Source organism: Bubalus kerabau, chromosome 11 (assembly GCF_029407905.1).
Source record: "Bubalus kerabau isolate K-KA32 ecotype Philippines breed swamp buffalo chromosome 11, PCC_UOA_SB_1v2, whole genome shotgun sequence".
Lineage (NCBI taxonomy): Eukaryota > Metazoa > Chordata > Mammalia > Artiodactyla > Bovidae > Bubalus > Bubalus kerabau.
The window spans coordinates 52,877,611-52,905,078 of NC_073634.1; the positions used below are offsets into that span (position 1 = coordinate 52,877,611).

The 27,468-nt window shown below is 45.6% G+C and overlaps 1 protein-coding gene, 1 long non-coding RNA gene and 1 other non-coding gene across 3 annotated transcripts in view; 2 read left to right on the top strand and 1 right to left on the bottom strand.

Moving 5' to 3' along the window:
• Window positions 1-1,001: 1,001 nt before the first annotated feature.
• TRNAG-CCC (transfer RNA glycine (anticodon CCC)) lies at window positions 1,002-1,074 on the top strand. Its single transcript has one exon. It is a non-coding gene; the product is annotated as a tRNA-Gly (tRNA).
• Window positions 1,075-5,727: 4,653 nt separating this feature from the next.
• Window positions 5,728-27,468, bottom strand: part of TMSB10 (thymosin beta 10) — a 225,675-nt gene continuing 203,934 nt past the window's right edge. The window contains exons 2-4 of the mRNA XM_055540371.1: window positions 6,685-6,747; window positions 6,293-6,407; window positions 5,728-6,012 (exon numbers count right to left, since the gene is read on the bottom strand). Coding sequence (XP_055396346.1) covers window positions 5,984-6,012; window positions 6,293-6,392 — 129 coding nt within the window. The 5' untranslated portion in view covers window positions 6,393-6,407; window positions 6,685-6,747 and the 3' untranslated portion in view covers window positions 5,728-5,983. The remainder of the gene's footprint in view (window positions 6,013-6,292; window positions 6,408-6,684; window positions 6,748-27,468) is intronic.
• On the top strand, window positions 12,696-14,997 carry LOC129623198 (uncharacterized). Its single transcript, XR_008700390.1, has 2 exons — window positions 12,696-12,758; window positions 14,318-14,997. It is a non-coding gene; the product is annotated as an uncharacterized LOC129623198 (long non-coding RNA).

The following is a 27,468-nucleotide window of genomic DNA, read 5'->3' on the forward strand; positions in this document are numbered from 1 at the left end:
GGGATTCTCCAGGCAAGAACACTGGAGCGGGTTGCCGTTTCCTTCTTTTCCATTACAGTTTATCACAGAATAGTGAATACAGTTCCTTGTGCCATACAGTAGGCACTTGTTGTTTATCCGTCCTACATATAAGAGTTTGCATCTGCTAATCCCAAACTCCCAGTCCTTCCCTCCCCTTGGCACCCAGTCTATTGTCTATATCTGTGAGTCTGTTTCTGCTTCATAGGTAAGTTCATTTGTGTTGTATTTTAGAATCCACATATAAGTGATATCGTATGAATTTGTCTTTTTCTGACCTACTTCACTTAGTACGATAATCTCTAGGCCCATCCATTTTGCTGCAAATGGCATTATTTCATTTCTTTTAATGGCTGAGGAATACTTCACTGTGTATATGTGCCACGTCTTCTTTATCCATTCATCTGTCGTTGGACATTTAGGTTGCTTCCATGTCTTCACTATTGTAAATAGTGCTGCTATGAACATAGGGGTGCATGTATCTTTTCAAATTGTAGTTTTGTCTGAGTATATGCCCCGGAGTGGGATTAATAATAGTGTAACATTAATTTCTTGATTGTGATAACTGGACTATGATGAAGTAAGATGCTAACATTAGGGGAAGCTGAGTGAGGGATCTAGAGAGATTATTATTTTAAGGCATCTAATATTGCCTGAGAAGAGAAAATGTTTGTCTGAGGGTGAGAGAAGAGGGTGGGATAGCAATCTGGGGGATTGGGAAGTGTTGGGACTTCCTTCTGATCTAGCCTAGGTGCTCTCTGAGGCAGCCTCCATCTGGTTTACCCCAGCAGCTTGGGGTACATACAAGGCACTGAGCGCATGCTGAATAGGAGGTGGAATGTGTGTGGGGGAACTTTCTGTCTTCCTGAGCACTCTGGTGCACCCTACGACAGTGGAAAGTCCCAAGCCTTGAGCTCTATTCACAACACGGAAGCCTAATTATCAAAACTCGTCTTAGAAATGAAATAAGAAAATGACAGACTTCCCTGGTGGTCCAGTGGTTAAGACTCTGTGTTCCCAATGCAGGGGGCCCAGGTTCGATCCCTGGTCAGGGAACTAGATCTCACATGCCTCAACTAAGACCCAGCATAGTCAAATAAATAAGTAAATAAATAAATAAAAAGAAAATGAAGCCAGGACTTCCCTGGTGGTACAGTGGCTCAAAATCTGCATGCCAACGCAGGAGACACGGGTTTGATCTCTGTTCCGGGATTATTCCACATGCTGGGGAGCAGCTAAAGCCCACGAATCGCAACTACTGAAGCCTGTGTGCCCTAGAGCCCATGCTCTGCATCGAGAGAAGCCACCACAGTGAGAAGCCCGTGCACCACAACTAGAGAAAGCCCGTGTGCAGCAATGAAGACCCAGTGCAACCAAAAATAATTTTTTTTTTTTTAAAAGGAAACGAAACCAGAAATTCAATTCAGGTGTGTTTAAAAAAGAACATTACAATTGTATTCTAGTTTCAAAGCAAGCTTCATTTTGTTATTGGACCAATAACTGGTTTCTGAATGCTTCGGTTCAGTTCAGTCGCTCAGTCATGTCCGACTCTTTGCGACCCCATGAATCGCAGCACGCCAGGCCTCCCTGTCCATCACAAACTCCCGGAGTTCACTCAAACTCACGTCCTTCGGGTTGGTGATGCCATCCAGCCATCTCATCCTCTGTCATCCCCTTTTCCTCCTGCCCCCAATCCCTCCCAACATCAGAGTCTTTTCCAATGAGTCAACTCTTCGCGTGAGGTGGCCAAAGTATTGGAGTTTCAGCTTTAGCATCATTCCTTCCAAAGAACACCCAGGACTGATCTCCTTTAGAATGGACTGGTTGGATCTCCTTGCAGTCCAAGGGACTCTCAAGAGTCTTCCCCAAACCACAGTTCAAAAGCATCAATTCTTCAGTGCTCAGCCTTCTTCACAGTCCAACTCTCACATCCATACATGACCACTGGAAAAACCATAGCCTTGACTAGACGGACCTTTGTTGGCAAAGTAATGTCTCTGCTTTTGAATATGCTATCTAGGTTGGTCATAACCTTCCTCCCAAGGAGTAAGCATATTTTAATTTCATGGCTGCAGTCACCATCTGCAGTGATTTTGGAGCCCAAAAAAATACAGTCTGACACTGTTTCCACATCTATTTCCCATGAAGTGATGGGACCAGATGCCATGATCTTCATTTTCTGAATGTTGAGTTTTAAGCCAACTTTTTCACTCTCCACTTTCACTTTCATCAAGAGGCTCTTTAGTTCCTCTTCACTTTCTGCCATAAGGGTGGTGTCATCTGCATATCTGAGGTTGTTGATATTTCTCCCGGCAATCTTGATTACAGCTTGTGCTTCCTCTAGCCCAGCGTTTCTCATGATGTACTCTGCATAGAACTTAATTAAGCAGGGTGACAATATACAGCCTTGACATACTCCTTTTCCTATTTGGAACCAGTCTGTTGTTCCATGTCCAGTTCTAACTGTTGCTTCCTGATCTGCATATAGGTTTCTCAAGAGGCAGGTCAGGTGGTCTGGTATTCCCATCTCTTTCAGAATTTTCCACAGTTTATTGTAGATAGGAGGAAAAGGGCAGAAACCAGTAATTCAGTATAACTTTCCCAAGGGTGTCACTATTCCCAAGGGGGAGGATTAAAAATGGTGGGGTGAGGGAGGGAGGAGGGGGCGTGAGGGTCGGCCTGAGCTGCTTCAGCGTTCTCTGACACCCCTGTTCTTGGTTCTGACACCCATAGGATTTCCTGGGATCAACCAGGGGGAAAGAGATGGGGCCTAGGAAGGTGGGCCTCTTGGCCAGTACTTGGCCTTCTGGGTCTGTCTTCTGGGGGTTCTACCATTCAGGCTGAGAGGTACCTAGATGTGCACCCCTTGAAACAGCTCAGGAGCCCGGATGGGTTGAGGAAGGGCAGCCTTACCTCGTAAACCAATGCATTGTGATCAGCTTTCTGAAATGATAGCTCACACCTGCCTTGTCCATCACATCTCCTTTCCCCACCAGGGCCGGGCCCCATTCAATCAACTCATTGTCTCTGAGTGGAAAAGCAAAAGTGTCTTAAATCTCCTCTTTAATTTTTTGTCTTTTTAAATTCTTAGGAAGAGCAAGGCTCTCCTGAGCTCCCCACCACCTCAGAATAGAAAGGATTTCCTGGAGAGGAGGTGAGAAAGTCATGGGAATCTTTGGAGAAGAAGAGGGTCACAGGAATGGGAATCTGTGTTCTCCTGAGTGGCCCTACTGGGGACGAGGAGTCAGTGGGATCTGGGGAGTAGAGGGCCTGCGACCTGTGTTGCAGATGGAGCCCCCGGAGAGCGGGCTGGTCCAGAAGGGGCCTTAGTGGGGTGTGGCCAGACAGGATGCTTCATCCCCATGAGGGGTGCCTATGCAGCACCTTGGGATGGGGGGAGGGAACCTCTCAGCAGTCAACCTTCCAACAGCCCAAGGATGTCAAGACCTGCCTCCCCATCTCTTGGCCTCTCACACCTCAGCTCCTTAGGCCATGCCCATTCCAGCCCAGCTTTTTGTTTTTCCTCAGCAGCCACTGGGTGAGCATGCACTTGCTGTTCCTCCCCTAGGGAACATGCTTATCTTATCCCTCCAGGTGTTTACTTTTCTCCTCCTCAAATTCCTACATCTTTGTTGCAGGCCCCCTTCTCTGAGAGACACCCCCCTTGACCATCCCACGGAAAGCAACAGAGGCGCTCCCAATCTCTCTCACTCCAGCCCGCTGATCCCCCATCCAGCTTTATCTTCCTCCAAAGCCCTCTTGCCCTGCAGACAACTGTGCTGTTTTTGAAGGTGGTAGTGATTTCTTATTTCCTTTTTCCTCAGTCTACCAACAATAGACCCCAACTGGTGCAATTATTAATGTTTCAAGGAGTGGATGCTCACAAAACGGACATAAGAGATATACTGAACGTCAGGTTGTTAAGGTCCCCCAAACCACACCCTTGGCCCCAGATTCTGGCTCCACTTCTCACTGGCTGTGTGTCTTTAGCAAATTCCTTGTCTCTCTGAATCTGTTTCCCCATCAGTAACATGGATGATAATCATTCTGCCTTAATGTGTGCATGCATGCATGTGCGTGCTCAGTAGTGTCCAACTCTTTGTGATCCCATGGACTGTAGCCTGTCTGTAGTCTCCTCTGTTCATGGGATTTCCCAGCCTAGAAAACTGGAGTGGCTTGCCATTTCCTCCTTCGGGGGATCTTCTCAACCCTGGGATTGCATGCATTAAGGCAGTGATCCTGCCTTAATAGTTTTTGAGAATTAAAGCTCTGAGCACAGTGCCTGGCCCATAGCACACATCCAGCAAAGATTAGTGTCCCTTGGCCTGATGGCCTCTGTGTGTCCCTTATTTCTCTTCCCCAGGCCCACTTAGCCTCCATAGCGCAAGTCTCACTGTCAAGCCCCTCCATGTCAAAGGAGCCATGACTCCCTCAGCCTAGGTGTCCCTGATTGTGGTCCCAGAGGTCTTACCCACTGGATTTTAAGGTCCCTTTGGACAGGGGTCACATGTCAAATATCTGCCCTCACCCACCATCCAGCCCCTGATGGTCAGGCAGTGCACTGTACGCTCAGCCGTTTCTGACTCTTTGGGACCCCTATGGACTATATAGCCCGCCACGCTCCTCTGTCCAGGGGATTTTCCAAGCAAGAATACTGGGGTGGGTTGCCGTCCCTCCTCCAGGGGATCTTCCCAACTCAGGGATTGAACCTCCATCTCCTGCATAAGCAGGTGAATTCTTTACCACTGAGCTACTAGGAAAGCCTGATGGTCAGGCAGATAGGGGACAAATCCTTACACAATGTGTTATCACCATCTTCCTTTGAAGGAACTCCACCCCCCAACCTCCTCCGCCACCCAGAATCACAAGCCTGTTCTTAAGCTTCAGAAAGCCCCACCATATCAGGCTTTCCTCCTTCGTGGGCTGCGGGCCCACGGCCTGGCCCGGCCCTTCCCAATGGGACCTGGGGTGTGACCCAGCAGGGTTCTACTGCCCCTGCCGGCCCCAGCCCTCCCTCCACATCCCCGCCCTTCCTGCTGATCACAGCACCCGAGGCTGCTCAGCCCAGCACTCCCTCTAACGGCTAACGCTTTTGAGCTCGGGTTAAGAGACAAAAAGCGAGGCTGTCCCCCACAGCTCCTCTAGTTCTGGTGCTGGCTCCTCCAGTTCTGATATTCTGGCATTTTCCCTGGATCCCGCCTTTGTTTCTGTTCCCATGCCCCCTCTTTCAGGCCCCAAGAGAAAGCTAATGGGGGACTTTTGTGACCTCGCCCAATTTCCAACATTCTGGATTCGGTCTTTCCCCCCACCCTTTCTTCTCTGACGTGAACTCTCTGTTCTCTCCTGGTGTTCATCAGAATTATGAGGTGTCCAGAAAAAAAAAAAAAGCGGTGGGACTGGAAAAGCTTATCAAAAACAATTATGCCCCTTTGCCAAAGCATTTTCCAAGACGGCTTCCAGGAACTGAAAAGTGGGGTTAAATTTTGCATCGATTGCATTATAAGCAAGAATAAGTGGCTAATAACCTATGAAATCTTACGGAGGAACAGGCAAATCCAAAAATAAAAGATGGTCCCTTCCAAGCCAGTCCATTCTGCGACCCCCTCCCCCGCTCTGCTGCAGGAACTCCCGACTCCTGCGCGCCGCCGGGTTTCGCTGCAGCGGCACTACCCACGCATACTCAACTAAGAGACAAGAGCACGCCAGCCATGCCACGAGGTGTGTTTTATTTTCATTAATCATACAAATAATTTTCTATAATATTCCAGGGCAAACCGGAGAAATTTGGCAGTCCGATTGGAAGGTCCCCTTCAGAGACCCGCGGGCCGGTGGCGACGGCACGGAGTGCCCGGGTTCACAGTGCAGCTTGTCGCTCGTGTACATCTTGCAGGTGGCTCTTCCTCCACATCACGGCTAGGGTCTCCAAGATGATGCGGTGGAGAATCCTCCAGGTTCGTGGGAAATCTCACTTTGCTTGCTTCTCTTGCTCAATGGCTGTGGAGAGCAAGAAATGTACACTGGGGGATGGGGACCCCTGGCAACCCCCCCAAACGGGGCGCTTGCAAACCTGGTTTGGGAAAGGCACCCACGAGGCTAGGGATTAAGAAAGAGGCGTGGGGCTGGGAAGAGAAAGGCGCTTTGTGCAACAGAAACAGGGGCTGGGGCCGCCCGATGGGAAGCAACTGCCGGATGGGGTGTGGGGCTGGGTTAACGGGAAGGGCGGGGTGGGGACTGGGCTGGGAGCCCGCGGACCCGGAGGCGGGGGCGGACTCACTCTCTTTGGTCGGCAGGGTGTTCTTCTCCTGCGTCTCAGTCTTCTTCAGCTTGGCCTTATCGAAGCTGTTGATTTCCCCCAAGTCGGGCTTGTCTGCCATTTTCTTAAAACAATCCTAGCGGGCAAATCAAGGCGGTTGGCCGGAAGCCAGCGGCCCCCTCTGCCCTCCCCGCCTCCGCTCCACGACGTGGCACTCGGGCTGGGGCGTTCCCGACACTCCGGAGGCCGAGGATCTGGGCGCGTCCCGCACCCGGCTCCGCAGCCCCAGGGTGTGGCCCGCCCGCCCCGGCGTCCCGTCGGGGAAAGGCGCCCGACGAGGCCGCCGCGCACCCGCCAGGAAAACCCGCTCTGACCCCACCAGGACTGGGCCTCCGCCCCAGGGCGCCGCTCACCGAGAAGTTCCGCTTCCAGACCGCGGCCCCGGGGCTCCCACTCGCGTTGCTGCAGCAAAAGACAAAAGAGCGGCGCCCGCCCCTCGCCTTATATAGGCCGCGCCCGCCACGCCCCTCCTCTCGCCCGCCGCAGCGGGGGCGGGGCCGGCGGCCGGAGGGCGGGACCAGCGCGGGTCGCTCTCTTCCCCGCCGCGCCCTCAGCTCGGCAGCCCGCTGGGCAGGACCCGGCTCTTACCCCGCGCGCGGTCCCTTCATCCAGTTCCCCCAGCTCCCTGGACCCCAGAGTGTTGGCAGCAGGCGCCGCCACTGTTGGTGCCACGCCCTCAGTTTTCTAGGGGGCTGCACTCCTCCCTCTCCGGAAATTCGCTGCTCACCCGCAGCAGGGGCGTGGGAGGTCGGCGGGGGGGAAGGGTGTACGGTTGGGTATGGGTGTGAGTGTACTAAGTGTGCAGTGTATCATTGTTGAGTATGGATGTCCAGACGTGCTCGCGCGCTTTACAGCAGTCCCAGCTTGCAGGAGGCACCCACCCCTGCGTAGTCCCCACGTGTTTTGCCTTTAGCTTCCCGGAAATCCTCCACCCCCTTTCCCACTCCTCCTGGAGGTGAACGCCTGCGGGGCTCACACTTAAAGAATCCGAGTCAGGGGTCCTAGAGATGAAAGACAGGGAAGTACAGATAGATTTCCACTGCTCTTTGCTACTATTGGGGGCCCGTTGTTTCCGTTTTCGAGCTGGGGAGTTCCTGCAGGACCCATCGCTGGTGCTCCCTTAGGACGCTTGTTACAAGCATTGTCTGGCAGCCCCCAGGGGCTTGCTGTGTTTTTTTTCTCACAGGGCTCCTAGGGACGTAGTGTCCCAAGGTTCGGTTTTTCTCCTTGAGTTAACCTTGAATATGCACCTACAAAGGTTCTTGCTTTCCTTTTCAATCCATTATAGGAGTATACTGCAACTCTTGAAGTCTTTCTTAGAAAAGTTGTATCTTCATTCCGTTCAACATCTTTAGTTCCATAAAGGAACAACCCAGGGGGTGAAGCTGGTCATTTTATTCGCTCTGAACTTTCCAAATGTCCAGGAGCATTACTAAGCCCTTTTATTTTTATTTTCTTTTTTGAAGGGGTTGCAGTGGGTCTTTGTAGCTGCCGGGTCTTTCTGTAGTGGCAGCGAGCAGGGGCTTCTCTTGAGGCGCCAGCGCTTCTCACTGTGGTGGCTTCTCTTGTTGTGCAGCCCAATCTCTAGGGCACACGGGCTTCAGTAGTTGTGGCGCATGGGCTTAGTTGCTCCGTGGCATGTGGAATCTTCCTGGACCAGGGATCGAACCTGTGTCCCCTGCAGTGGCAGGCACATTCTTATCCACTGTACCACCAGGGAAGACCAGCCAAACACTTTTAAATTGGCATTTTGTGGAAACATCCTAAGTTCTGTCCCAGCCCTTCCTAATTTTGCCTGCTTCACCCTACCCCCCCCCCCATTCCCTCAGTGCATTTGGCACAGAAGGAAATAAATTTGGGCTTATGAATTTGATATACCAAACTTCCTGTGTGCCTTTGGGCAAGTGTTTTCTTATACCTCTTCATTAATAAGAGTTTTGGCATAAAACTTAAGTGAGATAAAGAACAGGCATCAAGTGGAAGCTTAACATGGCAGCCCCATGAGAGTGGCACACACATTTCATTTGTGTATCAGTCAACTGTTGCCACAGTATGCTGTGTAACAGACTATCACAAAAGTCAGTGGCTAAAACAATAATCACTTGTTCTCGCTCACTCCTCTGGAGGTAGGAGCTGCTGTGTTGGGCTCAGCTGGGCCTGATTTCACGCTGTTCGCGGGACCTAGGTCTGCTTCTCAGGTGTCTCGTGCTCTGGCCCAGGACAAGCCCAGAACAAGCTGGAGCTTGTTCTCAAGGTGATGAGAAAACAGCAAACGGGCTGTTGCGTAAGAGAGTGCAGAATTGTTGAAGTGTGTATTAAAGCATACCATGTCACCTCGTGTCTGTTAACATCCCGTAGGCCAAACCAACCATCAGTGGAATGGAGATGTGTAGTCCACTCATGGTGGGAGAGGGAGGGGAATGAACATTTCTTAAATAAACATCCAACTTCACAGGGTAGGCAAACAACCATAACAAACAATTCCCAAAGGGTCTTAATGCAGTAAAAGTTTATTCCCCATTCATGCAGCAACATTTTATGCTCTTTATGTTCAGATCGTGTTCCTCCTTGTAGTGACTCATGTACTCAGGCTTCTTCTCTCTCATCCCAGGCTCCTCCCCTAGGTCCTGGATGTTTATTCCATCCAGGCAGTAGATGGGAAAAGGGAAAAGAGAGGACTGCACTGGAGTTTTTAGGGATCAGGCTTGGAAGTGCTGCTTAGTCATGTCCAACTCTTTGCGACCACTGTGGACTGTAGCTCTCCAGGCTCCTCTGACCATGGGATTTTCCAGGCAAGAATACTGGGATGGGTTGCCATTTCCTTTGCCAGGGGATCTTCCCGACCCAGGGATCAAACCCACATCTCCTGTGATTCCTGCATTAGCAGATGGTTTCTTTACCAATGAGCCACCAGTGAAGCGTATTCCAGGCTTGGAAGTAGTCTCCATCAGTTCTGCCCTCATCTCTTTGGACAGGACTCAGTCACATGATGTCACCTAAATGCAAGGGAGGCTGGGAAATGTAGTCAAGCTATGTGCCCAGGAGTAAAAGACTTGGGAGCAGACTCTGCCATATATGATGGATTTGCCAAACTTCAGCATGAAAATATCCAGACATCCAGAGATGTCGACTCTTTGGAGGGTTTTGGTGGCACTGGATTCCTTTTCAGATGCAATGCCAAGTGTTATTTAGGTATTACCTTCCTGGGCCCCACCTTTGGCCTGTGAAGTTGTCCTAATTTGGCCCCATGGTGAAGTAAAATTCCAACTTCCTTTTATTTGGGAAACAAAGGAATCTATTTCTTCTAGATACAGTTGTGGAGATGCATGTTTCAAACATATCAAGCTTGCAGGATTTCCAAACTAAGGAGCTCTGAGTAAACTTGCAGACATTCTTTTTTGTTTTGTTTTGTTATTTTGGGTGTGCTGGGTAGCATGTGGGATCTTAGTTCCTTGACCAGGGGTTGAACCTGCATCCCCTGTAGCAGAAGCACAGAATCTTAACCACTGGACCTCCAGGGAAGGCCCCACATTCTTTATTTTCACTTATTCAGTTCTGTGGCTCATCTCTAAGAAAGCAGTGAGCCTCTTAGGCATTTATTTCTTAAGAACAAAGGTCAAACCTTTGTTTGTCTAATTCAGTCCTATTGGTGGTGGTTTTAAACATCTGCATATTTTTTTTGACACTTGTCCTTCCAATTCCTGAGTGTAGACTATCCTTGGTGACTTTATTCTAGAGAATAAAATTCCAGAAATTACGCTTTTCCACTTAGGAGCCACACAGCTCTGCCTGACTCTCAGGGTGCCTCCACACTCTGAGAAAACTAAGTACCTATAAGGGTAGGTCACTTACAGGCTTTCTAGCCACAAGCCACAGCTGAGGTCTGAGCCAGCATCCACCACCAAGCACGCAAGTCCATGAGGTAATGCAGAGAGGAGCACACAAGCTGTCTCAGGTCCCATTGCAAGTTCACAAGTAAAATACATGTTGCAGTTTTTATAAGTCACTAAAGTCTTGGGAATTTTTGTTCTGTGGCACCACAACTCATTTCCCCATGAGACAGAAAAAAGAATTCCTTGGACTGCAAGGAGATCAAACCAGTTAATCCTAAAGGAGATCAATCATGAATATATATTGGAAGGACTGATGCTGAAGCTGAAGCTCCAATACTTTGGCCACCTGAGGCAAAGAGCTGACTCATTAGAAAAGACCCTGATGCTGGGAAAGATTGAAGGCAGGAGGAGAAGGGGATGACAGAGGATGAGATGGTTGGATGTCATCACCAACTTGATGGACATGAGTTTGAGCAAGCTCCAGGAGATGGTGAAGGACAGAGAAGCCTGGGGTGCTACAGTCCATAGAGTTGCAAAGAGTATCACAACTGAGTGACTGAACAATAACAGCAACAGAAAAATCATAACTTAGGGATGCCAGGGTCTTTGGTCTTATTGGGGGATTTTCCCCTAAATATCTTCCATAATACTTACATACATACTTTTTGACAAGGGTTTATCAATGTCCATGGGGTTCTGGCAATGTTCTGGGTGTGGAAGATAGAAAGATGATGAGACTCTTACTAATGTCTAGTGTAGAAACTGAATAACTCTGAATCAGTCAACAAGCTGTGGCACGTGCCCTGTGTTTCCTTACGTCTTGGGGCTTCATTTGTCTGACAACATATCAGCCTGCTGCTTGGAGCAGATTTTATTCTGTTCACAGATGGTATAGAGAAAGCAAAACCACTCAGCTCCAGTTGTATTTCCATTGAGAAGAAGCGCTGGAAATTGAAGCCCTGATAAGGACAGAAGGGAGTCTTTTCTTCTTTATACGAGATCTTAGTCCCCTGACCAGGGATCGAACCCAGGCCCTGGTGCAATGGAAGTGCAGAGGCTTAACACTGGACCACCAGGGAAGTCCCCCAAAGGGAGTCTTGATGACTTTCAATTTGTTGGGGGGCTGGGAGAAGCCTTTGGAGATTTACCGGGGGACTCCAGCCCTCAGACCTGGCCATCGTGAGTTCATTTTTAGGGACTTGAATGGAAATGTAGATAGAATGCTAACTATATTATTAATGGGGAGGATGAAACACTGTAAACACCAAAGCAAGCAGGAGAAATGGACAAAATATGATGACATTGGGCCCACAGGACAGACACAGAGCCTTCTCAGCCTGACCATTAACCTGCAAGTACAGGGAGACATGAGTAACAGGATTAACTCTCAAGTGGCAAGGAGATTTGTGGCAGTGTGAACAGGAAGAAAGAATTCAGTCCAGATTTCCTTGAATATAAGGAAGACATCTACACCTCCTTTGTTCACTCCTGGCTGAAATGTTCACGTGAGATGTTCCTCTTAGTCTAGGTGTTCACATTGTGCCCTTTCTCTTTTCATGAAGAAAGCTGCTTGAGTGTCCTTGCCTCAGAGAATTCTCCTTGACCATTTCTATCATTCCCTAAATTTAACCTTGTTTCATTTTTCTTCTTAAAATCTGATAAAAGTTTATATTCAGGTATGGGGAAGTCATTTTGGTTTACACATGCGTTAAGCTGAATTTTATGCTAATTCCAGTAGCCTATTTGTGGCCTATCAAACATACATTGTGTGTGTGTTAGTTGCTCAGTCATCTGAGTCTATGCGACCCCAGGGACTATATTCCGCCAGGGTTCTCTGCCCCTGGAATCCTCCAGGCAATAATACTGGAGTGGGTTGCCATTCCCTTTTCCATCAAACATACATTGTACATCTTTTTAAAAAATATTTTTATTTGTCTGTTCGTTTGACTGCGCTAGGTCTTAGTTGCTGCACGCAGAATCTTTGGTTGCCACCTTCGGGATCTAGTGCCCTGACCAGGGATCAAACTCAGGCCCCCTGCATTGGGAGTGCGGAGTCTTAGCTAATGGACCACCAGGGAAGTCCCTACATCTGTTTTAATTATTGAAGAAAAGGGCACATTGATGGGAAATAAAGAATGCCCATATTAAAAATACAGATGAAATATTTTCCTTCCCAGGACACCAGTGTTGGTACTTCTTCAATGAAAAGATTCCCTTCCCAGGTGTCAAGGCCATACTGACTTACTGTGTATGTGCTGATTTTTTGTTTGTTTAAATCTTGAAGGAATGTATACCTGACTTGTTTAGTGGTCTTTGTTGGGACAAGACATAAAACTGTGCCGAAAACCATGCTTCTCTGGAGTAGTTCCTTGGAGTTATCTGAGAGGCTGTCTTCTGGGTTATAGTCCACAGTTTGGCTCAATAAAACTCTTTTCTATTCCTATTATAGGTTGTTTATTGATTATTTTGTCAACTAATCTATCTCTACCAAACATATATTTATCTCTTTGTTTTTGTCTGTGTCCCACACTAGGAAATGGGAGACCTCATGTGTCTCATTTACCACCAGCACCAAATGCAATGCCTGATATATAGTAAGTGCTCAATCAATATTCCTGGAATACATGCATAAAATTCTTAACCAAAATGGAATAAGCTACTTTGGGGATAGTGATGAGTTCCCTGTCACTGGAGACATTCAATGAGAGGTGGATAGCCAGGGGTGTGGACTGTGATAGGGACGATTCAGACCCTGGGCTCGAGTAGGTTCACTCGAGTACAATGAGTACAACTGCTTCTCCCTAGGTGACCTCCCTGGTCCTTTTCAAGCTGTTGTTCCAGTTGTGAAACAAACTTCCTTTTGGCTGTCAGTTCTGGCAGCCTGAAAATAGCTGTGTGACTCTCACACCATGGAGGTTGAAGAAGCAAAGAAATCAACAAGTTGTGTTTGTGTTTTCCATACCATCAAAACACTGTTTATCTTTGTAGCTCATGGAGTTTAAGGACTCCCCAAGATAACACTGTGAAGAAAGCAAAGTGGGCCTTTGAGGTTCAGCCTCAGTAATGATTGTCCTGCTCTGGAGACATGTGAATGAACCCCTAAATCAAGCTTGGCAGTTGCTGAGATCACCCACGTGGCTAACAGTCACAGTGTGGGTGAGGATGTTATTGTTTCAGTTTTCATCTCTGCTGTTAGAATAGCAATAATAAAACCAATCTTTTTGAGCTGTTGTCATATTCTAGTCCCTGCGAAAAGGATTTCATATATTGTGTCACTAAAACCTAAGCTAAGCAGTGTGAAATGGCATTATTTTGATCCACTCTGCTTTACAGGGTAGGCTCTGAGGCTTGGTCAAGGTCATACAACCAGTAACTGGCATGGCTAGAGCTTGAATCCAGTTCTACCTAATTGTAAACCCTGAGCTTTTAACCCTGGCACCACCCTTGCCTGGACTTGGCAGCAGGGTTTGCAAACTGTATCCATATGGATTATATATTTTATTTGGTCACATTAAAGTTAACAAAAAACTTCAGCCAGTACTCAAATATTGGAAGATTTCCAAGTTGAAGATCCAGCAACTCTGGATCTGTATTTTTTTCTCACGTAGCACCATGATTAGCAGCTGCCCCTTGAAATGGGGTATGTCTGCTTCCCTTTACTGGTTTCTCCACCATCCCCTAATGTCTTTGCAGCATGGAGACCGGTGTTAGTTGCCATTTATTATATATGTATGGATGTTTTACTTATGGTAGATAAATATTTCTTGTCCCCAGATCTCTATTTGTGGACATTTGCCTTCAAGATAGCCCCTAATGATCCTACCTCTTGTTCCCACTCTTGTGTCATCCCCTCCTCTATTGTACCAGGATTTGTCTGTGTGGCCAATGACATACAGTAGAGAAGATAATATGTCACTTCTTTCTCGTTTTTAGAAATTGTTATTTTTTGGCTGTGCCTCCCAGTGTGCCAGATCTTAGTTCCCTGACCAGGGATTGAATCTGTACCTCCTGCAGTGGTAGCACAGAGTCTTAACCACTCAACTTCCAGGAAAGTCCCATATGCCATTTCTGAGATTATGTTATAAAAGATGAACTTCTAATTTGATGCCTGGCTTTCTTGCTCTTTCTTTTCTATCTCTCCTTCTTGGGAAAGCCAGCTGCCATGTTGGGAACAGTCCTATGGAGATGCCCATGTGGTGAGGAGCTCAAGTCTCGTCAACAGTCAGTGATTCGCTGAGGCTTGTCAACTAGTCAGCTTGGGAGTTGATTCCCTGGCAGCTTTTGAGCCTTCAGAAGACTGCAGCTTTGACTGATAATCCAACTGCAACGTCCTGGGAGATCCTGAGTGAGAACCACCCAACTAAACCATTCCTAGAAACCATTAGATGATAAATGTTGTTGTATGTTGCTATGATTTGGAGTAATTTGTTACTGGGCAACAGAATAACTAATTCACTCTCAAAAGTGGTGAGAGCACATAGATCAAGAGTGTCATGTGGTTAAAAAAATTAAAATTAAGAAAGAGCACATGTATCTGTAGAAGTAAAGGATATTTATATTGTTATGAAACGTACTATAGTAAGAACTATGACTGATATATGGGGAAGAGGAGTGATGACAATCTTAACCAGGCCTGTCTTACTTCTTCATACTGGCTGCGTGGCTTCTTCTAGATCTTTGAGTCTCCAAGCTTGCTGTAGAGCAGTTGTTTCAAACTGGTTTTGACCTTGATGATCACCCTCCCATCTCCCAAGAAGTACATTAAGTACATTTCACATGGTGACCCAGGACTCACAAGAGCACACAGATGAAATAAAAGTTTCACCAGAACAATACTCACTTCTACTATGAGTGCCCTCTTTCTCTGACTCTTTTTCATTTTAAAAAACTTTTACTTTGGAATAATTATAGACTCATAGAAAGTTGCAAAAACAGTACACTGAAGTCCTCTGTGTACTTGATGGTAACATCTTATACAACTGCAATGCTGTATCAAACCCAGGACACTGACACACTTGTGATTTACAGACCTTTTCCAGATTTTACCCTGGTGGCTCAGATGGTAAAGCGTCTGCTTGCAATGAGGGAGACCAGAGTTCTATCCCTGGGTTGGGAAGATCCCCTGGAGAAGGAAATGGCAGCCCACTCCAGTACTCTTGCCTGGTAAATCCCATGGACAGAGGAGCTTGGTAGGCTACATTCCATGGGGTCACAAAGAGTTGGAAACGACTGAGCGACTTCACTTTCACTTTCGAGATTTTACCAATAATTAAATGCACTCTGCTGTGTGTAGTTCTATGCAATTTTGTCACATGCATAGATTTGTATAACCACCCCAATCCAGATACAGACATATTCCATCACCACAAAGGGAATTACTGGTGCTACTTTTACTTGCTCCTTGGAAGGAAAGTTATAACAAACCTAGACAGCAGTTAAAAAGCAGACGTTACTATGCCGACAAGGGTCTGTATAATCAAATCTATGGTTTTTCTGATAGTCATGTGCCGATGTGAGAGCTGGATGGTAAAAAAGGCTGAATGCCGAAGAATTGATGCTTTTGAATTGTCCTACTGGAGAAAACTCTTGAGAGTCCCTTGGACTGCAAGGAGATCAAATCGGTCAATCCTAAAGGAAATCAACCTGAATATTAATTAGAAAGACTGTATATTGTCATGCTGCTTATTTAACTTATATGCAGAGTACATCATGAGAAACGCTGGGCTGGATGAAGCACAAGCTGGAATCAAGATGGCTGGGAGAAATATCAATAACCTCAGATATGCAGATGACACCACCCTTATGGCAGAAAGTGAAGAAGAACTGAAGAGCCTCTTGATGAAGGTGAAAGAGGAGAGTGAAACAGTTGGCTTAAAGCTCAGCATTCAGAAAACTAAGATCATGGCATCTGGTCCCATCATTTCATGGCAAATAGATGGGGAAACAGTGGAAATAGTGACTGACTTTATTTTTTGGGGCTCCAAAATCACTGCAGATGGTGACTGCAGTCATGAAATTAAATGACGCATACTCCTCGGAAGGAAAGTTATGAACAACCTAGACAGCATATTGGAGAAGGCAATGGCACCCCACTCCAGAACTCTTGCCTGGAAAATCCCATGGATGGACGAGCCTGGTAGGCTGCAGTCCATGGGGTTGCTAAGAGTCGGACACGACTGAGCGACTTCACTTTTCACTTTTCACTTTTATGCACTGGAGAAGGAAATGGCAACCTACTCCAGTGTTCTTGCCTGGAGAATCCCAGGGACAGGGGAGCCTGGTGGGCTGCCGTCCATGGGGTCGCACAGAGTTGGACACCACTGAAGCAACTTAGCAGCAGCAGACAGCATATTAAAAAGCAGAGACGTTACTCTGCCAACAAAGGTCCATCTAGTCAAGGCTATGGTTGTTCCAGTAGTCATGTATGGATGTGAGAGTTGGACTATAAAGAAAGCTGAGTGCCAAAGAATTGATGCTTTTGAACTGTGGTGTTGGAGAAGACTCTTGAGAGTCCCTTGGACTGCAAGGAGATCCAACCAGTCTCTCCTAAAGGAGATCAGTCCTAAGTGTTCATTGGGAAGACTGATGTTGAAGCTGAAACTCCAATACTTTGGCCATCTGATGCGAAGAGCTGACTCATTTGAAAAGACCCTGATACTGGGAAAGATTGAGGACAGGAGGAGAAGGGGACAACAGAGGATGAGATGGTTGGATGGCATCATCGACTTGATGGACATGAGTTTGGGTAAACTCCGGGAGTTGGTGATGGACAGGGAGGCCTGGCTTGCTGCGATTCCTAGGGTCGCAAAGAGTAGGACATGACTGAGTGACTGAACTGAACTGAACTGAAGATTCTACAATATTATATGGGTGAATCATATAGTATTTAGTTAATACACATTGATTTACATTTACACTGTTTTCAGTAGTTTGCTACTACAAACTACTACCCTAATGTTTGCAGATCCCAGGCCAGAATATAAATGGAGACTCACATGCCATGTGTTTAAATATTTAATCTATAAAGCAAACTAGCATACTGATAAAGAAAATATATTTTATCCTCCTGCATAAGAAATTCAATTTCATAATATAATTTAGAAAATGTGATAAGTGATGGTTTTTGTGAGTGAAAGTGGGCAAACTATCACAGATAATTGAATTTGAAAAATATTATGCAGATTATGGGCATTCTATTCATAAACTGGGGACATTTAAAAGAAGACCACAATTAAGATATACTAATAAAAACATTTCTAATAAATTACTGGAAATTTATTCCACAAATTTTTCTTCTGTTCTCATTTAAGCATAATTAGTAATTGTGTTGGTATCAAGAGTTTTACATAACTTGTGTTCCAAAGATAGTAATTAATATATTTATACATTATAAATATATAAGTAATAATTATATATTATATACGTATGTATACAAATGCATAAGTAATATAATAATTTAATATTCAAAGTATACAAAATTTAAACATACAGGTGATTTTCCTTATTCAGGGAAGTTTTGTACCATAAAGTTGCTGCCAATGCTGAATTGGTGAATATCAAATATCAAATATCCAAGAGATAGTCAGTTTCCTGTAAACATGTGGTCAGAGTGTTTTCATCAGCTGATCCATACGTAAACTTGTTTTATGTGTGTTTCTGTTGAAAGACACCTTATTTAGGATGTATTGTTGATTTATTAACATTGAATGCACACAGCCAACAGCATAAAATGCCTGTACAAAACTTACGTAACAAGTGCATTTTTCTCTGTAAAGCATGTCACAATCTTATTCTCAAGAACACTAGACAGCACTTCATCACTCTGGCTGGGCCATTTTAAACAGTGAAATCACCAACAAAAATGAGAAAAATGAGGTACTAAATAGACTGCAAAAAGAATACTTATTTATAGTATAAGAGCTGAAATAAGAAGGCAGAGTGTTGCCTTGTGTGGCCTCCTCTGGGGAACATGTACCTTGGGAGCTCAAATATTCCAGCATTCTGTGTGTGTCTTAAAGTGACTACAAAATCACTGTGAGATTGATTTGGGGGTTAAAAATGAACTTTAGCAAGTATATAATTTTCAACTATGGTGTCCATGAATAATGAGGACCAACTTTATTTTCATAAAAAATGTGAATTCAATAGGTAAACAACAACAAAAAATTCATTCATGTTTTAAATATTTTCTTTTAGAATATTAACGTTAGTATTCTAAAGCAAAATACAAATAATTATTAACAAATTTCAAAGTCACATTAGTATTTTAAAAAATAATATTTTTGTAGGCGTAATTGAATTCAATAAAGAATTTCATAAAAATGAAACTATTTGCATTTATGGCATTCAAAGTCAATCTCGCGGCCATTAGAAAGAATCTGTATTTTGCTTCATAAGTATTATGTCCGGACCTACACATGCACAAATTAAAGAATAATATGAGCTGTTCATTACTGCAAAATATTCCTTAGCTGTCACATGCAGCTGTTGGGAATACTGTGCTAATCTGTGAGCAATGCCTGCAGCTGCAGGAATTCCTGTGCTAATTTTTGGAGGCACAGACTGGAACAGGAAAAGTAGCAAGATAATGGGCGCGGGATACTCCTGGGAATCATCGTTAAGCAAGAATCTATGAGAGAAAAAGTTTGAGTGACAGAAGTGCTCGGGTAAGTGCCTCTATCATTCCAGTCATCCCTAAACACAATAGCACATCATCTCCGGTGCTGTCAGCAGCACAGCCCACAAAGCTCCCTGGCACTGAGATGCGGTCACCCTTTGCTTCCGGCACTTAGAGCCGAGGAAGCCTGTGCTGGGTCTGTTGGTGCTTGTGTGTGGAGTGTGCATGTGTGCTAAGTGGCTTCAGTCGTGTCCGACTCTTTGAGACTTCATGGACCGTAGCCCACAAGGCTCCTCTATTCATGGGATTCTCCAGCCAAGAATACTGGACTGGGTTGCCATGCCTTCCCCCAGGGGATCTTCCCCACCAGGGATCGAACCTGGGTCTCCGACATTGCAGGCGAAATTCTTTACCTTCTGAGCCACCAGGGAAGCCCTGTGTGTGGAGGGACTTCTGCTAAGTGCCAGCACCCCTTGCCTGGGTCTATGGAAAAGACCACCAGAAAGGATGCTGCGAATGATTTAAAGCAAACAAAACCCTCGAGAGCTTCTGTGAAGGATAAATTCTCTCGGCTTTTTGGAATCATTGTTGTAGTGTCACTGATTTTCATTCATTTCTAATTTCTTTTTAATTTGCATAATTACTAGAAAACTGGCCCCTTCTGGATACTTTTTTTTTTTTACCCTCCTACTTACGGAACATGCAAAATTTCTATTTTCTTTTTAGCTGATTTGCTCATTTGAAAATTCATATTCTTTTTCTGTCTCTTTTATGCAGTGTGTTCCTCTTTGGCTTGAAGCCAAATTTAACAGCTTCCTCCCAGTGAAGCCTTCCCAAAAGCTAATTACAAGCTTACTGGGAAGGGAGTAACAATTTAGAACAGGCAAGTAGAGAAAAAGGTTTTATTTATTATCTTTGTACCTCCAGAAAGGAAAGCGGCAAATGTGTTCTTTGAGGTTGTTGTTGTTCAGTTGCTAAGCTGTGTTCGACCCTTTGTGACCCCATGAACTACAGCACACCAGGCTCTCCTGTCCTTCAGTATCTCCAGGAGTTGGCTCAAACTCATGTCCATTGAGTCAGTGTTGCCATCCAACCATCTCACCTTCTGACGCCCCCTTCTCCTCCTGCCCTCAATCTTTCCATCAAGGTATTTTCCAATGAGTTGGCTCTTCGCATCAGGTGACCAAAGTATTGGAACTTCAGCTTCAGCATCAGTCCTTCCAATGAATATTCAGGACTGATTTCCTTTAGGATTGGCTGGTTTGATCTCCTTGAACTCCAAGGGACTATCAGGAGTCTTCTCCAGCAGCACGATTCAAAAGCATCAGTTCTTATGCACTCAGCCTTCTTTAGGGTCGAGCTCTTACATCTGTACATGAATTTCCGGTAAAACTCCTCTTTTCTAATAAAGCACCTCAGACAGCACGTGAGGTCAGGAGACCTGGGTCCCAGTGGTGGTACCATTACCTACTAACCCTGGGCTCTGGGCCAGTCACTTCATTCTCTGAGCTTCAATTTTCTCATCTAAGAAATGAAGATAGTAATTGAGCTGTCATGAGGATCAGGGAGATCAAGTATGTGAAAGAATATTGTAGGTGAGATGTACTATATGAAAGGGAGTGGTTCAACTACTTTAGTTCATTTTTATCATTTTCCCCACACTAGGCTAATTACTTCTCTGCAGCATTTTCTGAGCTACTTTCAGTATTGTTCTATTTGCATTGTTCCATGTGGCCCAATAAATGCTCCCAAGCTGAGTATGAATTCTTCACAAGAGGTTTCTGGACATGTTAAAGGGACAGGGTCATTTTGGGCATAGTGATGATGGGTGGAATAAACTGTCAGAGTCCTGAAATTAAGATCAAATGATATCTGGAATCGATGGGAAAATGTTTAAGGAAGTTATGGGAGAGTTCCAATATAGAAATGGTAGGGGAAACAGGAATGGGAACTCACCCATTGTGTTTGTTTGCTAGGGCTGCCGTAACAGAACACCCGAGGCTGTGTCTTAAACAACAAAAATCCATTTTCTCACAGTGTGCATGCTGGAAGTCCAAAGTCAGGGTGTGACTAGGTTTGGCTTCCTCCAAGGCCTCTTTCCTGGCTTGTAGACGGCTGCCTTCTCACTGTACCCTAACAATGGTCGTCCTCTGAGCATGTCCATCCCTGATGTCTCTCTGGGTATCCATATTCCTCCTTATAAGGGCACCAGTCAGACTAGATTTGAGCCCTACCCTAATAACCTCATTTTAATTTAATCATCTCTTTTAAGGCCTTATATTCAAGCAGGGCTATATTCTCAGGTGCTGGGGATTAGGACTTCCAGCATAACGAATTTGGGGAGGAGACACATTCAGTCCATAATGCCCATCAACATTTAAATCACATGCTAATACAGCTGCCAGGTTTGGTCCAGGACAGGAACTCTGACTCCTAGCTCTCTGTCAACTGAAGCAAACATACCAATTTTTGTCCACGAAGCATAGGCCAATACATGCTGTGAGCGGTTGAGGAAACCAGGGAGCCCTCACCTGAGAATCTGAGTGTCACTTGCCCTGGCTCATGCTTTCATTTGCTCCTGTATTTATTCAACAAGCATTTCCTAGTGCCCATCAGGTGCTGGGCAACAGACGGGGTGCAGGCATCTTGACCTCTAACCTTAATATGTTCATGGTCTGTAATGGGAAATAGACACATAAATAAATGGATGTGATGACATGTGATGGATATAACAGAACAACTCTACAAGATTCAGTGGTGACATGGGCTGATCCACATGCCTGTGGACATTTGAGCTGAGTCTTAAGGAGTGTGTAATGCCACCAATAATAACTGATATTTATGCAATCTTTTCTATGTGGCCAACTTGGTGTTTTAAGTTTTAATTACGTTATCTCAATAATAATCATCTCAATCACAGTTACTACTGGGTTGTTGAGTCCTTATGACTACCCTGGGGGAAGTATTATTACCTTCATTTTACTAATGAGGAAACAAAGATCTATGGAGTTTGTTAGGGACTGAATGTTTATGCCCCCCCAGAATACATATGTTGAAGCCTATAACCTAGAGCATTGATATTAGGAGGTGGGGCTGTTTGGAGGGAATTAGGTTTAGATGAGGCCATGAGGGTGGAGACCTCATGATGGAATTAGTGCTCTAATCTAAGAAAAGGGTGAGCGTGTGCTCAATTGTGTTGTCTCCTGGATTGGAGACCCCATAGACTGTAGCCCTCCTGGCTCCTCTGTCTATGGAATTCTCCAGGCAAGAATACTGGAGAAGGTTGCCATACCCTCCTCCAGGGGATCTTCCTGACCGAGGGACTGAACCTGTTTCTCCTGCGTCTCCTGCAATGGCAGGTGGATTTTTTTTTTTTTTTTAACCACTGAGACACCTGGAAAGTCCCCATCTAAGAAAAGAAGGAAACATGAAAACTTCCCCCCTCTCTCTGCATGTGCAGGGAGGAAAGGCCATGTGGGCATCAGTAAGAACGTGGCTGTCTGTAAGCCAGGAAGGGGCTCCCACCAAGAGCTGAAATGGCTGGTCCCTTGATTCTAAACTTCTCAGCCTCCAGAGCTGTGAGAGATAAATGACTTTTATTTAAGCTACCCAGTCTACCGTGTTTTGTTATGACAGCGCAAGCCAAGATAGAACCAAAGGAAAAAGCCCAGGCTCTCCCGGTCCTAAGTGATAGAGCAGCGATCTGAATCTATGTTGATATAAATCTCAACAGAATTTAGGCAGAGGGGAGCAAGGAAAGAGGCAGTGAGGGATGGAAGAGGCTGTCTAGGTAAGAGATCAAGAGGCGCTGACTCACAGAGTGGGGATGGGGATAAAAAAAACTGAAGAATCTGAGAGTTGATCACCACAGAAGATATGCAGTGGTGGGTGTGATATGTTAGTGTTGGTCGATTTAGTTGTGTCTGACTCTGTGCAGACCCCATGGACTGTAGCCCACCAGGCTCCTCTGTCTATGGAATTCTCCAGGCAAAGAGAGGTTTCTAGCTGGTTCAGGTGACTTAGCGACGGTAACAGAAATAACTAAAACTGTGTGTTAGGCTCTGTGCTAAATGTCCCTCCCTGTGTGTCCAAGCCTCACCCATCTTGATTATTTTTTCATAAAATTTATCATACCATGTGAATTACGAATGGGTGTGTATGTGTAGATACATAGTTAATAAATAGCCAAGACTATAGCCTAATCAAGAATCAAGGTGACACATTCAAAAAACCCATCACAGGGACCCTGATGGTCCAGTAGTTAGAACTTGGTGCTTTCATAGCTGTGGCCTAGGTTCAGTCTATGGTAGGGGAACTGAGATCTCATAAACCATGCAGCAGTTTCCAAAAAAAAAAAAAAAAGACATCATGGAAATTAGGCAATCTGGCCTTAGAGAGCACCTAGTCCATGGGGTCACTAAGAGTCAGACACAACTGAGCGACTTCACTTTCACTTTTCACTTTCATGCATTGGAGAAGGAAATGGCAACCCACTCTAGTGTTCTTGGCAGCAGCAGTTCCCTTTACCTGCATGATCAGCTCAGCGAGTGTAGAGGTCCAAGAATGCTCCAGGGCCTCAGGGAGAAATGTAGAAGTTCCCTGAGGGATTGACTGATACGTTTGCAGAGATGAGGGTATCACTACGTCAGGGGTGAACTGACCCCATAAAGAGGGCCCCAGGGAAGGTTGCCCAAGCCAGAGATGAAAGTAAAGCGGCCTTCAGATTTCAGGTAATGTGCAAGTCAGGAGATCAGCCAGGGAAAAAGGCTCTGGGCTACACCAGTGGCAGATGCTTCAGGTGAACCTCTGGCTCTTGGACCTGCTTGGGGAGGAGGGAAAAAGAAAGAGTGACCCAACGTTGAGCATTCTCCCTGGCAGGTGGGGGTGCGGGGGGTTGAATGAAGTCCTAGAAGACTGCTTGGATCAGGAAGAGACTGAATTACCTTTAACTGGCTCAGCTCCTCAGCCCTCCCAGAGAAATAAAGCAAGCTGCATCCCCTTCTCCTCAAATGTGCTTTGCATCTTCCTCAGACACATACTGTGTAAACATCTCTCCCGTTTGCTTTGTCTTTCTTGTGGCTTAGCTGGAAAGAATCTGCCTGCAATGCAGGGGACCTAGTTTCGACCCCTGGGTTGGGAAGATCCCCTGGAGAAGGGAGTGGCTACCCACTCCAGTATCCTGGCCTGGAGAATTTCATGGACTGTATAGTCCATGGGGTCGCAAAGAGTCGGACATGACTGAATGACTTTCACTTTTACTCTCCTGTCCCGATATCTGTGTTTTCTGTGAATAAGGTGTAGCAGTCCTTACTGTCCCAATAGGATGACTCTCTGGGTGACTGTATTAATAATGCTTTTTATTTGTTTTATTTGAAAATTTATTTCTTTATTTTTCACAGTAATGGGTCTTCATTGCTGTGAAGGCTTTTCTCTAGTTGCAGTGAGAAGGGGCTATTCTCTAGTGGTTTTGTGTGGGATTCTCATTGCAGTGGCTTCTCTTGTTGTGGAGCACGGTCTCTATAGCAGGTGAGCTTCAGTAGTTGTGGCTCCTGGGCTCAATAGTTATGTGGTGCACGGGCTTAGCTGTTCTGAGGCACATGGGATCTTCCTAGATCAGGGATCAAACCTGTGTCTCCTGCTTTGGCAGGTGGATTCTTTACCACTGAGCCACTAGGGCTCAGGGCTGTAATGCTTTTTAGAGACAAGTAGTATTGCACATCGGGTTTCCGGGCAAGTAGACTCTGAGATGGTTTAAGGCGCAGGATGTTTGTCAAGGAGTGCCCTAGGATTACCTCCTGTGGAAGGGGAGGAAGGAAGTGAGACTGGGCAAAGGGAAGAGAGCTAAGATGGCTTCAGTCCCCCTTTGGGGCTCTGGAACTGGAGTTGTCCCAAAAGGGGCTGAGCAGGTGCCCTCTGCTGCTCAGGCCATACCGAAGGGCCTGACCCAAATCTGCAGACAATGCCCCCAGCCAGTTAGGGCAGCTAACCCTCCCTTGAACTGGGATCTCGGCTGTGTTTCAAAGTGTCCATCCCAGGAGATTTAGGATAAGAATGGCTTCGGGCTGGAACCTGACTGCTGCCAGCAGCCCCCCTGGGAATTTTGAGCACCTACTGCTACTACACCCCACAATTTTCATGATCCTTGTGCTTCCTCTGTGGGTCTGGCCTGCTCTTTCCTGGGCACTACCTGGATCATCCTCACTGTGTTCTTCTGACCAAGTCCTGGAGGAGCTACTCACAATGACCTAGGTCTGGGATTCCCAAACCCTTCTATGGGATACTGATACTAGAGATGCTAGCATGATCTTCACAAGCTGGGTGATATGTACACACAGGTTCATACTCTTCCCCCTTCCTTTGTGTGTGTTTCCAATCCCACTCCTGGGCATATACCCAGAGGAAAACATGGTCTGAAAGGATATATGCACCCCAATGTTCATTGCAGCACTGTTTACAATAGCTAAGACATAGAAGCAACCTAGATGTCCATCGACAGAAATGAATAAACAAGATATAGTACATACACACAATGGAATAGTACTCAGCCATTAAAAAGAATGAAGTAATGCCCTTTGCAGCAATGTGAACGGACCTAGAGATTGTCATGCTGAGTGAAATAAGTCAGATAGAGAAGGAGAAATATTGTATGACAGCTCTTATATGCAGAATCTAAAAAGAAATGATGCAAGTGAACTTATCTGCGAAACAGAAATAGACTCACAGACTTAGAGAATGACCTTATGGTTGCCATGGGGGAAGAACGGGGTGAGGGGAAGAGATAGGGAATTTGGGGTTGACAAGTACACAGTGGGTATTTAAAATGGATTACCAACTAGATCCTGTTCTATAGTACTGGGGACTCTGCTCAATGTTATGTGGTAGCCTGAATGGGAGGGGAGTTTGGGGGAGAATAGATACTTGTATACGTATGGCTGAGTCCCTTTACTGTCCACCCAAATCTATCACAGCATTGTTAATAGGCTATACTTCAGTACAAAATAAAAATGAAAAAAATTATCCACAATACCATTATCGTCTTTAATAGCATAAACAATAATTCCTTGTGATGAACAAAAACCCAGAGTTCAAATTTCCCCAAAGTCTCGTAAATGCTGTCATTATAATTCATTTGTTTGGATCGGGAATCAAATAATGCCCAATTACTCTCATGGGTTGACAAGTCTCTTGTGTGCCTCCGTGCTCAGTCGCTTCAGCCATGTCAGACTATTTGCGATGCTATGGACTGTAGCCTGCCAGGCTCCTCCGTCCATGGGATTCTCTAGGCAAGAATACTGGAGTGGGTTGCCTGTGCTGTCCTCCAGGGGATCCTCCCAACCCAACAGGAACTCGTGTCTTCTGCATTGCAGGCAGATTCCTTACTGCTGAGACATTGGGAAAGCTTGACCAGTCTCTTAAGTCTCTTTAAATCTCTAGTTTCTGCTTCCTCTTTTTTTTTTTCCTTGTATTTATTTGTTGAAGAAAACTGATCATTTGTCCTGTAGAGTTAGTGACCACACTAATTGAATTTTGCTATTTGCATCCCCAGTGGTTGTGTTTAACATGCTTCTGTGTTCCTTGTATTTTAAAGAAAAAAAAATTAGTAAGAAAAATAATGATCTAATGTAATTACCCAAATTAAACTATTTTTATTCCTGAAAAAAAAAACTTCATAATGGAAGATATAAACAAATATATCTCCTTAAAGAAAATATGAGCTGGTAATGAGAGGAGGAGGTATGGTGAAGCAGGTGAAAGTCTGGATTCTGAAGTGAGAGTATGTGAGTTTGACTCCAGCACCTACCAGAGGCAGCGACTTGGACAAGTGACTTAACCTCCATATGCAGTATTCTGCTTCCCAGAACAAGGAGGGTGGGTCTTGACAGATGGGGACACTGTCCATATCCACGTGGTTGTTTTGTGGAAAAAAAAATCAAATATGAAGCCCAGGATGTGTTTTTTTTCAAAGTTGTACATGTGTGTATACAAGGGCCAACTGAAGAAAATAATTTTATGGATGCCTCGTTTCTGGGAGACTGTAAAACATATTTCTCTCTGTAGATGTACCTCTGGGTTTGGACTAAGTATGTTCATACACACATGGAGAGAAGCTGACCCTTGGATTAGAATTCTGGGCCACAAGGGGGAATGGATTAGAATCTAATCTTTGTTAGATTCAAACTCACAGAGAAGTGAGTTTCCTTCTTAGGAATAAGGAAAATAAATCTCTGAGCCCCTGGGAAGGATGACTTATGGCCTACAGATGAGAGGGAATGTGAGCAGAGATGCTTCCTCACTAAGGCTACCAATAGTCTGTGAAGCCAGGCTGCATGTTAAAAGACCTCCGGATGCTGGGGGGCAGCCAAACTCTGGCAAGGAATGAAGAAGCAAAAATGAGAAGCCTCCACTCTCCATCATGAAAATAACAGATGCCAGGGCAGTGGCATTCAAAGGCTGGTGGGGTCTCAGGGGCTGGCATGAGGTCATGGCAGAGGCCAGCAGAGAGAAGGTGGCTGAGAATGCTGGTAGCACGATGCATCTCTTGAATGAGAGTCACAAGAATACCCATAGTTTCCTCTGCCCTGCTCCTCTCCCCAGCACTCTTCCCTGCAGAATTATTTATGGTCATGAGAAACGACAGGGAGGCCCTGTTGTGGAGAGCACTGTAGCTGCTGGGAAGAACAAGGCTA